General features: G+C 48.2%; 1 protein-coding gene across 5 annotated transcripts in view; it reads left to right on the forward strand.

The window, feature by feature from the left end:
* Positions 1-14,064, forward strand: part of LOC132815145 (anion exchange protein 2-like) — a 260,861-nt gene extending 246,797 nt beyond the window's left edge. For all 5 annotated transcript variants that reach the window (XM_060823950.1, XM_060823951.1, XM_060823952.1 and 2 more), the window contains 5 exons: positions 3,457-3,623; positions 4,528-4,781; positions 7,030-7,199; positions 7,823-7,996; positions 11,757-14,064. In XM_060823950.1, coding sequence (XP_060679933.1) covers positions 3,457-3,623; positions 4,528-4,781; positions 7,030-7,199; positions 7,823-7,996; positions 11,757-11,837 — 846 coding nt within the window. In that variant the 3' untranslated portion in view covers positions 11,838-14,064. The remainder of the gene's footprint in view (positions 1-3,456; positions 3,624-4,527; positions 4,782-7,029; positions 7,200-7,822; positions 7,997-11,756) is intronic.
* The last annotated feature ends 992 nt before the right edge of the window (positions 14,065-15,056 follow it).

The following is a 15,056-nucleotide window of genomic DNA, read 5'->3' on the forward strand; positions in this document are numbered from 1 at the left end:
GTACGATAGATAGACTTTAGATTGGTTCCACAGGTCAGCGTAACATCCAGGGCCAAAGGGCTTATACAACACTGTAATGTTGTATGAACAAAGTACAAAGAAAATTTACAGCCCAGGAGCAGGCCCTTCGGCCCTTCAAGCTTGAGCCGATCCAAATCTACTGTCTAAACCTGTCGGTCTATTCCTAAGCATTTGTATCCCCCTGCTCCCCACCTACTCACATCTGTCCAGACGCATTTTAAATGAATCTACCGTGCCTGCCTCTCCCACCTCTGCTGGCAATGTGTTACAAACGCCCACCACCCTCTGTGTGAAGTACTTGCCGCATGTATCCCCCTTAAACTTTCCACCTCTCACCTTGAAAGCATGACCTCTCATTATTGAATCCTTCACCCTGGGAAAAAGCTTGTCTCTATCTACCCTGTCTATACCCTTCATGGTTTTGTAAACCTCAATCAGGTCCCCCCTCAATCTCCTTTTTTCTAATGAAAATAAACCTAACCTACTCAACCTCTCTTCATAGCTAGCACCTTCCATACCAGGCAACATCCTCGTAAACCTTCTCTGCACCCTCTCCAAAGCGTTCACATCCTTTTGGCAATGTGGCGACCAGAACTGTACACAGTAGTCTAAATGCAGCCGAACCGGTGTCTTGTACAATTTTAATGTGACCTGCCAGCTCTTATACTCAACACCCCGTCCAATGAAGGCAAGCATACTATATGCCTTCTTGACCACTTTATGCACCTGTGCAGCAACCTTCAGGGTACAATGGACCTGCACTCCCAGATCTCTCTGTCCATCAACTTTTCCCAAGGCTCTTCCATTCATTGTATAATTCGCTTTAGAATTAGTCTTGCCTAAATGCATCACCTCACATTTGTCTGGATTGAAATCCATCTGCCACTTTCTGCCCAACTCTCCAGTCTATCTATCTCCTCCTGTATTCTCTGACAGTCCCTTATGCTTTCTGCTACTCCACCAGTCTTCGTGTCATCTGCAAACTTGCTGATCATACCAACAGTGCACTCTTCCAGATCATTTATGTATATCACAAACAGTGGGTCCAACACTGACCCCTGTGGAACACCACTGGTCGCCTTTCTCCATTTCGCAAAACTCCCTTCAACTACTACTCTCTGTCTCCTGTTGCTCAACCAGTTCTTTATCCATCCAGCTAGAAAATCCTGCACACCATGTGACTTCACTTTTTCCATTAGTCTACAATGGGGAACCTTATCTAACACCTTACTAAAGTCCATGTATATGACATCAACAGCCCTTCCTTCAACTATCAGCTTGGTCACTTCCTTAAATTGGTAAGACACGCTCTCCCCCGCACAAAACCATGTTGCCTATCACTGATAAGCTCATTCTTTTCTAAATATAAATAGATCCTATCCCTCAGTACCCTCTCCAGCAACTTCCCCACCACCGACGTCAGGCTCACTGGTCTGTAGTTACCTGGAATATCCCTACTACCCTTCTTGTGCAGGGGGACAACATGAGCAACTGTCCAGTCCTCCAGCACCTCACCTGTATTTAAGGATGCCACAAAGATATTTGTCAGAGCCCCAGCTATTTCCTCTCTCACCTCCCTCAGCAACCTGGGATAGATCCCATCCGGTCCTGGGGATTTGTCCACTTTAATAACCTCTAGCCTACCCAACACATCTTCCCTACTTATGCCAACGTGATTCAGACTAATCAAACTTCTATCTCTAATGTCAAGATTCATCATGTCCCTCTCCTCAGTGAACACTGATGCAAAGTAATCATTCAGAATCTTAGTCATTCTCTCAGGTTCAACACACGGCCTTCCTTCGTTATCTTTCAGTGGACCAATCCTTTCTCTAGTTACCCGCTTGATTCTTATATAAGAATAAAATGCTTTGGGATTCTCCTTAATTCTGCTCGCTAAAGCTATTTCATAACCCCCTTTAGCATTCTTGATTCTTCGTTTAAGACTTGTCTTACTCTTCTGATATTCCTCCAGGGCCCGTTCTGTTCTTAGCTGCCTGGACCTTATGTACGCTTCCCTTTTCCTCTTGGCTAGTCGCACAATTTCTCCTGTCAGCCACGGTTCATGAATCTTGCCCTTCCTATCCTTTGCCTTCAAAGGGACATGCCTATCCTGCACTATCTTTGAAAGCCTCCCACATCTCAAATGTGGACTTCCCTTCAAATAGCTGTGTCCAATCCACATTTCCCAGCTCCTCCCTAATTTTGATTATAATTGGCCTTGGCCCAGTTTAGTACTCTTCCCTGAGGACCACTCCCTTCTTTATTTACGAGTACTATAAAACTTACAGAATTGTCACTGTTCCCAAATAATTCCCCCACCACAACTTCTACCACTTGTCCTGGCTCGTACCCCAGTACCAGGTCCAATATGGCCTCTGCCCTTGTTGGACTATTGACATACTGTTCTAGAAAACTCTCCTGGATGCTTTGTACAAATTCTACTCCATCCAGACCTCTGGCGCTCAGTGTGTCCCAGAGTGTATCTCACCTTGTGCTGAACTTGTCTTGGAAATGTTGAATTGGGACAGTGATTTACTTTCAATTTAAAAGAGTAGAGGGAGGTTTACCATTTATAAAACCTGTCCCTGTCCCAACAGTATTTGATGGGGATAGTGTAGAGAGAGCTTTACTTTCAGTTTGAAAGAGTAGAGGAAATGTACTCTGTATCTGACCTCGTACTTTAACTGCTTGATGGGAACAGTATAGTTTGTGACTCTTTGTTTAAAAGTGTAGATGGAGCTTTACTTTCAGCAGATGAGAGTAGAGGAAGGTTTACTCTGTGTCGAGCCCTGAGCTGTAGCTGTCCTGGGAGTTTTGATGGGGATACTGTCAAGGGAGCTTAACTTCTTGTATACAAGAATAGAAGGAGCTTTACTCTATCTGAACCCATATCCTATACCTGTCCTGGGTGTATTTGATGGGGACAGTGAAGGGGATCAAAAAGGGTGGTGCTGGAAAAGCACAGCCGGTCAGGCAGCGTCCGAGGAGCAGGAGAGTTGACCTTTGAAGCAGAAGCTCTTCTCGAAACATCAACTCTCCTGCTCCTCGGATGCTGCTTGACCGGCTGTGCTTTTCCAGCATCCACAGTGCTCCCTTTCTCCCACCGTGTGGGGAATCTTTACTTGCAGTTTAAAACTGTTGAGGGAGCATTTCTCTGTATTTCATCCAATGTTGGAAGTGTTTGATGGAGGCAGTAGTGAAAAAAACTTTACTTGCAGTTTAAAAGGGTAGAGGGCGTTTTACTCTGTTTATACCCTGTGCTGTATCTGTCCTGGGAATATTTGATGGGCACAGTGTAGAGGAAGCTTTAGTCTGTATCTAACCCCATGTTGGGAGTGTTTGGTGAGCACAGACAGAGGACTGGTGCCCAGCTTCCTCACCTTTGAGTTAATTGAAGATTCTTCACCAACTTTCTGGGTGCTTTTCTTTCAGAAACTGAGTGTTCCTACAGGCCTATCTGTCACCTCCCCAGAGAAGAGAGGTTGGTTCATTAATCCTTTGGGAAAGAATGCGGATTTCCCCATCTGGATGATGTTCGCTAGCCTGATTCCTGCTATCCTGGTCTTCATCCTCATCTTTATGGAAACCATGATCACCACGTGAGTACCTCATGATGAAGAATTTGTGCTCAGTGATGCTGTTTCTTAAAATGTGTTTGTGGAATGTGAATGCTGCTGACAATTACTATCCTTGTTAAGGGGACTAGTGAGTTAGTGGGCAGTCTGGAGTCACATGTAGGCCAGGTCAGTTAAGGACAGCATACAACTTGGTTACACAGTCACCATTAACCAAGGTGACCAGGTCTGCTTCCCAGGTTCTAATGAATTTAAATGTCACTGTCTACTGTGGTCGGATTTGAACCCGTGTCTGTGGAACATTAGCCTGGGGTTCTGGATTCCCAACGCAGTGACAATACCACTACACCACCATCTCTCCCTGTTGAGTATGTTGTCGTCATCAGCATAACACGCCAAGCTGATTCCAACAGTGCCCTTCGAAGGATTAAGGCCTTAATCAGTTGCTGTCCATATCGGTCTGAAGTGAGCAAGTGTCAATTCAGTCAGGGTGCCACTGACCCCAGCTATTGTTCTGGGACTTCTTCTGTAAGAGCATTTCAACAGATACCCCTAAAATCAGTGGAGCCAGCGAACAATTCGACAGTATTTCAGCCCTTTGCAATACATTTCAATTTTAATTTGAGTTGAACTGGCTGGTTAATCAAGTGGTTAGATCAGTCTACCAGCAATTTAAAAAGAATACATATGTTGGTGATTACCGATATCATACCATAACAGCCAAGGGTCTGGGGAAGGGTCGGTGCTGGGTATCTGTGTCTGGGGAGGGGTCTCTGCTGAGAGACAGTGCCTGTGGAGGGGATTGAGCTGTGATGTTGATGGGGTATTCCAATGCTACACAATTCTGTGTCTGGTCTGGCATTCTCAGCAGGACCAGGCCCGTTGACATTATATTAATGCAATCTCCCCATGTCCTCTGTACGTACAGGTTAATCATCAGTAAGAAAGAGCGCATGCTGACCAAAGGCTCCGGATTCCACTTGGATCTTTTGATCATTGTGGCATCAGGAGGTGTGGCAGCCTTGTTTGGTTTACCCTGGCTCGCTGCTGCCACTGTCAGAACCGTCACCCACGTGAATGCACTGACCGTCATGAGCAAATCCGTGGCTCCTGGTGACAAGCCCAAAATCCAGGAGGTCAAGGAGCAACGGGTCACGGGGCTCGTGGTAGCTGTCCTCGTGGGTAAGTGACCATCACTGTCCCTCTCCAGCTCCATCATCACACTCGCTCTCGCCCTCCCTCACCGTCTCCACGCCCTCCCTCACCATCTCCATGCCCTCCCTCAGCATCACCGCGCCCTCCCTCAGCGTCACCGCGCCCTCCTTCACCGTCTCCACACCCTCCCTCAACGGCTCCGCGCCCTCCCTCACCGTCTTCACACTCTCCCTCACCGGCTCTGCGCCCTCCCTCACCGGCTCTGCGCCCTCCCTCACAATCTCCACACCCTCCCTCACCGTTTCCACACACTCCCTCACCGTCTCCACATCCTCCCTCACCGTCTCCACACTCTCCCTCACCATCTCCACACTCTCCCTCACCGTCTCCACGCCCTCCCTCACCATCTCCACACCCTCCCTCACCGTCACCACACCCTCCCTCACCGTCTCCACACTCTCCCTCACCGTCTCCACGCCCTACCTCACTGTCTCCACGCCCTACCTCACTGTCTCCACGCCCACCCTCACCGTCTCCACACTCTCCCTGACCGACACCACGCCTTCCCTCACCGTCATCGTGCCCTCCCTCACCGTCACCATGCCCTCCCTCACCGCCACCGCACCCTCCCTCGTCGTCTCCACGCCCTTCCTCACCGTCTCCACGCCCTCCCTCACCGTCTCCACACCCACCCTCACCATCTCCACACCCTCCCTCACCGTCACCGTGCCCTCCCTCACAATCACCACACCCTCGCTCACCATCTCCACACCCTCCCTAATCGTCACCATGCCCTCCCTCACCATCGCCACACCCTCCCTCGTCGTCTCCATGCCCTCCCTTGTCATCTTCACGCCCTCCCTCACCGTCACCACGCCCTCCCTCACCGTCTCCACACCCTCCCTCACCATGCCCTCCCTCACCGCCACCGCACCCTCCCTCGTCATCTCCACGCCCTCCCTCGTCATCTTCACGCCCTCCCTCGCCGTCACCACGCCCTCCCTCACTGTCTCCACACCCTCCCTCACCATCTCCACATTCTACCTCACCGTCACCGCGCCCTCACTAACAGTTTGCACGCCCCCCCCTCACCATCTCTGCCCTCTCCCTCACCATCTCCGCCCTCTCCGTTAGCGCGTCCTCCCTCATCCCCTACGCACCCACCCTCACCGTCACCGCACCCTCCCTCACCGTCTCCGTGCCCTCCCTCACCATCTCCGCGCCCTCCCTCACCGTCTCCGCGCCATCCCTCACCATCTCCACGCCTTCCCTCACCGTCTCGCCCTCTCACCGTCTCCACGCCCTCCCTCACCGTCTCCACGCCCTCCCTCACCGTCTCCGCGCCCTCCCTCACCGTCTCCACGCCCTCCCTCACCGTCACTGCGCCCTCCTTCACCGCTTCCGCGCCCTCCCTCACCATCTCCATGCCCTCCCTCACCATCTCCGAGCTTTCCCTCACCATCTCCATGCCTTCCCTCACCGTCACCACGCCCTCCCTCACCATCTCCACGCCCTCCCTCACCGTCTCCACGCCCTCCCTCACCATCTCCACGCCCTCCCTCACCGTCTCCGCGCCATCCCTCACCATCTCCATGCCTTCCCTCACCGTCACCACGCCCTCCCTCACCATCTCCACGCCCTCCCTCACCATCTCCGCGCCATCCCTCACCATCTCCACGCCCTCCCTCACCGTCTCCGCGCCATCCCTCACCATCTCCATGCCTTCCCTCACCGTCTCGCCCTCTCACAGTCTCCGCGCCCTCCCTCACCGTTTCTGACCTCTCTCTCATGCTTAGTGACATTGTTCTCTCCCTTCCTTCCTCAGCGACTAACACTTTACACAGCAGAACCAAAACCAGAATCAGACAATAAATCTGTTGTCTCTGGACCTTCCTTTTGATTTATTGGCTTGCCTGCAGGATTTGGACTTCACTGGCTTGTTACCTATCCAACTTCGCTTCGTCATCTGAGACTGCGACTGAGCAATGTTAGAATCTGACAGCACAGAAACAAACTCTTTGGCCCATTGTGGCCTTGCTGGCTCTTTATCCACTTTCTCATGGCCCTGAAGAGTTTCTTCTTCCAGTATTAACCAGATTTTTAAAAATATTATGATTTCCATCACCTTGAGTGTTAAATGAAGTTAACCTCTTTCCCTTTCTCATTTTCTTCTTAATTTCTTTCATTTCTTCTTTGCCGCCTTCTCTTTATCTTTTCCCTTTTAGTTGTTCCCAGTTCCTTCTGTTGTAAATCTCTGGAACCTTCTGTTTTCCAGGTCTGTCCATCGTAATTGGTGATCTCTTACGAAAGATCCCACTAGCTGTGCTTTTTGGGATCTTCCTGTACATGGGTGTCACCTCTCTGAATGGCATTGAGCTGTATGAGCGGCTGCAGCTGCTGCTGATGCCGTCGAAGCATCATCCGGATCATGTTTATGTCCGGAAGGTGAGGGGGTTCCCAATTCACTGTCGGTGGGTAAGAGGGATGGGCGAGAGCAGGGGGGCAAGCAGGGAAGCAGTGGGTGGTTTCAGGGGCTGTGGGAGTGAGGGCGAGGGGCTGTGGGAGTGAGGGTGGGGGAGGCGGGAGAGGGGATGTGGGAGTGAGGGTGGGGGGGAGGTGGGAGAGGGGATGTGGGAGTGAGGGTGGGGGGGAGGTGGGAGAGGGGATGTGGGAGTGAGGGTGAGTGGGATGCAGGAGTGAGTGGGGGAGATGTGGGAGAGGGGATGTGGGAGTGAGGGTGGGGGGGACGTGCGAGTGAGGGTGGAGGGTGTGGGGGGATGCGGGAAAGGGGATGTGGGAGTGAGGATGGGGGGAGGAAGTGGGGTTGAAGGGGGGAAGAGGGGTGTGTTTTGGGGAGTGGGTGTGGGCGATGCAGGGGGTTGGATGTTGGAGTGAGGGAGGGGGGATGCGGGGGTGAGGGTGGGGGTATATGGGAGGGGGGGTGGGTGTGGGGGAGGTGGGGGTGTTGGGTGTGGGAGTGAGGGTGGGTTACGGACGGGTGGGAGTGAGGGTGGTTTGGTTGATGCGGGAGTCAGGGTGGGAGCCTAACCGTGTTTTCCTGTTTGCAGGTGAAGACCCTTCGGATGCACTTATTCACCATTATCCAGGTCTTTTGTCTGGCGATTCTCTGGGCTGTGATGTCCACTGTTGCCTCTCTTGCTTTCCCATTCGTGCTCATTTTGACCGTTCCTTTGAAAGTTTTCGCACTCACCAGAATCTTCACAGATCGAGAGATGAAATGTGTAAGTGTTCTTCAGGAGATATCCAGCTTTGTTACTATGTATTTGGGACACCCTTCTCTGTCATGTCTTTCACTGAGACCCCCAGTCTTGGAGTCAGCACTGATCCCACCTGCTGCTGTTAGTATCCCACTATCACACAGTGTGGGATAGAGATCATCCCCATGGAGCGGTTTGTAAACAAGGATTCCAAATTTAAATTCAAACTGGGACAGGATCCCAGGTACATTAGCAAGCACAGAGCCGTGGGATTCACTGCGAGTAAATCAGGGTGGCACAGTGGTTAGCCCTGCTGCCTTCACAACGCCAGAGACCCGAGTTGAATTCCCACCTCAGGCGACTGATTGTGTGGAGTTTGCACATTCTCCCCGTGTCTGCGTGGGTTTCCTCTGGGTGTTACGGTTTCCTTCCACAGTCCAAAAAATGGGCAGGTTAGGTGAATTGGCCATGCTAAATTGGCCGTAGTGTTAGGTGAAGGGGTAAATGTAGGGGAATGGGTCTGCATGGGTTGCGGGTCGGTGTGGACCTGTTTCCACACTGTAGGAAATCTAATCTAATCTTATGATATATGAGCATTTGAGTTAGGAGCTGGCCAACGTCATTATGCCTTTGAGCCATATGTTGAGCTGTCTGTAGGTCTGCAAGTGTCTGCTCTCTCCCTCCTCCTTGCGCAGACCAGCTAAAGACGCCAGATTTCCAGCTGTAAAGGACATTAGTGAACCAGATGAGTTTTCACATAATCTTCATTTTTTAAAGCCATTTTTTTTAAAGTTTGAACTCACATCCCCAGAACATGAACCTGGTATCTTGGATTACTAACCCAGTGACATCACCATGACACCACTGATTCTGGTTCACCTTCAGGCAACTGCCAAGGAGAGGAATGAAATATGTCAAGACCAGTGAAGTTTGACAACGGCTTTGCCCTTTCCAGTGTTTAATTCAAAAACATCTTGTTAAATTTCAGGCTTGCAGCATGATGACGCTCAGCCTGTCGGCGGATTCATGATGTGGAGGTGCCAGTGTTGGGTGGACAGGGTCAGAAGTCACATGACATCGGGTTATAGTCCAACAGGTTTACTTGAAGTCACAAGCTTTTAGAGCATTGTCCTTCCCTGATGAAGGAGCAGCGCTCCAAACGCTTGTGATTCCAAATAAACATGTTGGACTATAACCTGGTGTCATGTGACTTCTGACCTGTGGAGGGATTAAGAGAGGTGGTGATGGGATGGAGCTGGATATTACCAGGATACATGTGGAACCAGACATTGCAACTTCAGATAGTGTTGCCAAGGGGCAGATGAGAAATAGGAGGAGGCTGAAGACAGCTCTTCGACAGTCACCAGAGCTAGTTGCATAAGAGCAGGATGAGAAGCCATTTCCTTACATCCTCTGGTTGCGACTGGTTGAGAATGAAAGCAGGTGAGAGCAGATAAATGCAGGCAGGATGAAGGGAGAGTCCACAATGAGGGGTCAGGGTCGAAGGATACAGGGTAGGCCACTTAGGACTCAGATGAGGAGAAATGTCTCCACCTAGAGAGTGGGGAGCCTGTGGAATTCTCTGTTACAGAAAGAAGTTGAGGGCAAAATATCATTGGTTTTCAAGAAGGAGTTAAATATAGTTACGTATAAACTTGGAGCAGGAATAGACCATCTGACTCCTTGAGCTTGATCTGCCATTCAATAAGGTTGTGGCTGACCTTAGCTCCACTTCCCCGCCTGCTCACCGTAACCCTTAATTCCTTCACTTTATCTTTGCCTTAAAAACATGCAACAACGTAGCCTCAACTGCTTCCCTGGACAGGGAATTCCACAGATTCACAACCCTTTGGGTGAAAACATTCCTCCTCTACTCAGTCCTACATCTGCTCCTCCTTATTTTGAAGATGTGTCTCTGAGTTCTAGTTTCACCCACCACTGCAAAGGCCTCCCTGCTTCTATCTTATCTATTCCCTGCATAGTTTTATCTGTTTCTATAAGATCTGCCCTCATTCTTCTAAATTCCAGTGAGTACAATCCCAGTCTCCTCAATCTCTCCTCATAAGGCAACTTTCTCATTCCAGAATCAATCTAGTGACCCTCCCCTGCACCCCCTCAGTGCCAGTGTATCCTTTCTTAAGTAAGGAAACCATAACTGTACACAGTACTCTGGGTGTGTGCCTACCTTCCTGCAGCATAACCTCCCAGCTTTTAAACTCCATCCTTCTAGCAGTGAAGGGCAAGATCCTATTTGCCTTTTTCATTACCTGCTGCACCTGCAAACTGACTTTTTTGTGATTCAAGCACAAGAACATCCAGGTCCCTCTGCACAGCAGCATGCTGCAATTTTTCACCAATTAAATAATAGCCCACTTTCTGTTATTCCGACCAAATGGGTGACCTCACATTTACCCAACATTGTACTCCATCTGCCACACCTTTGCCCACTCTGCAGACTTTGTGTCCTCTGCTCACTTTGCTCTTCCACTCATTTTAGTGTCATCCATCTGCAAACTTTGACATACTACTCTCGAACATCTCTGTAAATTGTAAACAATAGAAATCAGACTCAAAGGCCTGAATGGCCTCCTCCTCTCAGTTTCTGTGCCAACGTTGGAAAGGGTTTAGAGGAGAAGGTGTAATCACCTAGTTTTGATGAGTACAAGATGTCTTGTTTTAGCAATATTTTACATTATGTACTATCAAGCGAAGATTAGATAGCTAGGGCTGGTACTCATTAGAGTTTAGAAGAATGAGAGGCTACCTGATTGAAATATTCTTAGGAACTTGGCAGGGTAGATGCAGACAGGTTGTTAACCCTGTGGGAGAGTCGAGGTCCAGAGGGAACAATCTCAGAATAAGGAATCAACCATTTATGAGAGAAATGAGAAGGAATTTCTTCTCTTTGAGGGTAGTGAATTCATGGAATTCTTTACCGCAGAACGCTATTAATTCTGAGACATTAAGGATAGTCAAAGTTGAGAAAGACAGATTTTTAATCACTCAGGGAAACCAGAGCTGAGTGACCGAGAAAAGAAAGCGGTTAAGATTACCAGAACTGGCATGATCTCCTAGAATGGTGGAACAGAGCAGATGGGCTGAATGGCCTACTTCTGTGATGTATTAGGCTTTACATGGGTTTTATGATGAGTCCAGTAGTAAGGTACTGATTTGTCCTTATTCAACTACAGCAGCTGTTAGTGACTTAGTAAGTGTTTGTAAAGACTGGACCTGACCAAACTCTGACTATAAATCCTATCAAATTTATTGATGAAAAGATAAATTTAGGGCACAGATGTTTACAAGTTCAGTGCAGTCGATTGAAATATTGATCAGGTTCACCCTGTTAGGTTGCTGATCTCCATCTCAAGCACATTTGTGGAGCCTGGCGTGTCTTCATATTGCAGAGTGTCCAAGACCTTTGCAGCAATGATACCTGACTGATCCCTGTAACTGGTCATTGTTTGACACTCTGGTCGTGTTAGAGTTATATTGTTGATGGTTTTACTGATTGACTCTTGCTGTCACAAGATAAGTTTGCTTGGCTATCATTTGTATTGAGCCCCGAGACACTCTGGCCTCTGTGTCTCAAACAGAAAGACCTTTATTTTGCTCAGCCTCTGAATTTCACTTTGAATAACTCTTCATTCATTAAGCTAGACTCTTGCAATGCCTTGGTGTACTGTCTGATGGATTTTCCTGGGGTTCTGAATTGATTGAGCTGAAGCTGATGTACCTTGACTTCCCTTCCTGCTGACTGACTGATGGCTTTCTCTTTCTGCAGCTCGATGCTGACGATGCTCAGCCTACCTTTGATGAGAAGGACGGCGTGGATGAGTACGATGAGCTGTCAATGCCGGTCTGAGTGGATACTAAGGCCTTAGAACAAACTCTAAACCCAGCATGGTGCTGGTTGGGAACAAAAGAGCAAGGACTGGTGCCTATTCAGCATCGTTCACTACCAACATCGTTCACTACCAACATCTGTCAATGTCATTCTTGGTCAAAACTTCAGGATCAATATCTATCAGCTTGGACCTTTGTCAGTATCTGTGTCCATATTGATCAACTTTTCTTCAGTGAGAGAAGAGGGATTGGTGGGACCACACTCTGGCATTAGTAACAATAGAGCAATCTTACTGTAACAATCAACAATGGATCAAGGGACTGTTACTTTCAAAGTCAATGTCATCAAAATGATACTATAGATGATGCCATACCAGTGTTCAAGAAACTTCTGTGAAGGTCATTCAAATACCAAAGGCAGTCTTTCTCTCTCTCTCTCTTTCTCTTTCTCTCTCAACTTCCCTAAGCAGTGACCTGTAGAGAGTTTCGCTCCTGTTGTCAGTTCCGAGAGGTATTTGCCTGGTTGTGTGATGGGTTGAGCCAGTTAATTGTTGAGGTGCAGGGACCATTACTGTCCTGTCACAGCCTTGAGATTCAAGTCCCTCAACCAGACACAACCAGGGATGCCAAGCTGCATCAAGATATTGTCCGATTCTCAATTCAGTTTCATCTCACTCCCAAATGTTTTAATTCAACAGCAGCTTGTTTGGTTTGATTGTAATGGAATCATTTCCTCTTAAATCCTTGAGGCCAAACCTATGGGGGGTTATTCAGATTGGGGGGTCAAAGATCATGGCAGGTTTTGGATTGAGTTGTAATTTTTGAAACCCTTAGTTGCATATCTCCGGGTTAGAGGATTGTCTTTGTTTTCTAAATTTGATTCTTGTTTATTATTGAGATGTATCCACTCACGATGTATTCTGTGAACAGTCCAACAGCAGCTGAGTGTGTCTGTAGAATGGAGTTGACTCCCTCAGTGACTGAAACAGTTGTTGGCTTGAGGTTCTCATTTCAGGATCAGGGTTAAATATTTCCAGTCCAGGTTGAGATGGGATCTGTGATCACTGGAAAGTTTGGATGTGAGATCACCCCTGACAGTTTCTAACCAATGTCTAATGTGACTGGTCACAGACTTTAATTGGCAACGTAATAGCGAGGGAGTGTCTAATCCTGTGTTGTGCCTGTCCCAAAAATGTTTGATGGAGGCAGTGTTGAGGAGCATAATGTTTAAAAGAATAGAGGGAGTCTACTCTGCCTGTATCTAACCCTGTGTTGTCCCAGTCCTGGGACTGTTCGATGGAGGACAGTGTAGAGGGATTTTGCTCTGTATCTATCCCTATGTTGTCCCTGTCTTTGGAGTGTTTGATGGGGAAAGTGTGGAGAGAGTTGCTGGAGATGAGTAGTTTTTGTTAAAAATCTTCCACATTGTTCATTCACAAAAGGCAAGACTAAGTCTTGATTTGCTTGAGTTCCTCCACTTCTAGACAGGATCTGTTGGATTTGTTTTAGTGAATGACGTTACAGAGGGGGCTGGGGCTGCTGAGTTATTGAAGGTTTAGTCCCAGTGCTGTGTAACATAAACCGAATGATCCCATAGTGCAAACCAAATTCAGCCCCTCTGATTGATGTTCTCAGAAGGAAAAAAAATCGCAATCAGATTTTGGAAACAAATAAATAATCTACTGATCAGTTCAGTAATTTGCATTTGAAATCTGCCACTCAGGAGGCAAGGACGATTGATCGGATATTTTCATATGCAAACCTTTTGTGGCCTCGTACTTTGCCCTCAATGAGGATTTCAAACGGCCGTTTATGTCGGTCAGAGAGACGATGAGAGCGACAGTCACTGTGACCATCAGTGAGATTCATGCGGCACTGAGTTTTGTGGTCAGCGTGAAATTGGCAAGATAGTGAGTGTGGTAGATGGTGGTAGGGACAGTGGAAATGGACCTTGCGGCCATTTGTGTGAGAGTGTGATAGTCCTGAGGGTCCGGTGAGGTGGTTTTGAGGGACTGTGAGAGACCAGCCCGAGGGTCCGTGTGATGGTCATTGTGCTGTCAGTTTTTGTGTTGGAGCTTCCTGCTGTGGGCTCCATAATCGTTGGATTTTGATGTCACTGACCTACCTTCCTCACTCTTCCCACTCCATGTTCTCTTTTCAGAAATCAGTTCTATTATTTTGTATTCGTACAAGCCAATGTCAATCACTCTAGATTTCTAATTAAAACGCAAATGATCTTTTTGTTATCCTGTATATTTGTATCGTAGGTGATCACCATGGGTAACTTGTGTACAAAAATCATTTTGTAGTAGAAACAAAAGTGTATCATTAATGAAAAACCACATGTTTAGAGCGGAATAGGAGTCCTTTTCATGTATGTACATCTATCACTGTATCTCCGTGGGGTACAATGCTGGTGGGGACACAGCTGTTACTGTGTAACATTGGGGTTCAGTACTGGTGGGGACATGTCTGTCACTGTAACACTGGGGCATAGTATGGATGGGACACATCTGTTACAGTATAACACTGGGGAACCGCACTGATGGAGACCGATTCATCACTGTATAACACTGGGGTACAGTACTGGTGGGGGAAAAGTCTGTCACTGTATAACACTGGGGTACAGTACTGATGGGGACAGATCTATCAATGTATAACACTGGGGTACAGTTACTGGTGGGGACAGATCTGTCACTATAACACTGGGGTACAGTACAGGTGGGGACAGATCTGTCACTGTATAACGCTGGGGTACAATACTGGTGGGGACATGTCTGGGACTGTATAACATTGGGGTACCGCACTGATGGGGACAGATTCATCACTGTATAACATTGGGATACAGTACTGGTAGGGACAGCTCTATCAATGTGTAACACTGGGGTACAGTTACTGTTGAGGACAGGTCCTTCATGTATAACATTACGGTACAGTACTGATGGAGACAGATCTATCACTATACATTGGGGTACAGTACAAATGGTGACAGGCCTAACACTGGGGTACAGTACTCGTGTGGACAGGTCTGTCACTGTATAACACTGGGGTACAGTACTGGTGGGGACAGGTCTGTCACTGTATAACACTGGGGTACAGTACTGGTGGGGACACATCTGTCACTGTATAACATTGGGGTACAGTACTAGTGGGGACAGCTCTGTCACTGTGTAATGTTGGGGTGCCTTGCTGGTGGGGACAGGTCTGTCACTGTATAACACTGGGGTAAAGTACCCTT

This window comes from Hemiscyllium ocellatum, chromosome 4 (assembly GCF_020745735.1).
Source record: "Hemiscyllium ocellatum isolate sHemOce1 chromosome 4, sHemOce1.pat.X.cur, whole genome shotgun sequence".
Lineage (NCBI taxonomy): Eukaryota > Metazoa > Chordata > Chondrichthyes > Orectolobiformes > Hemiscylliidae > Hemiscyllium > Hemiscyllium ocellatum.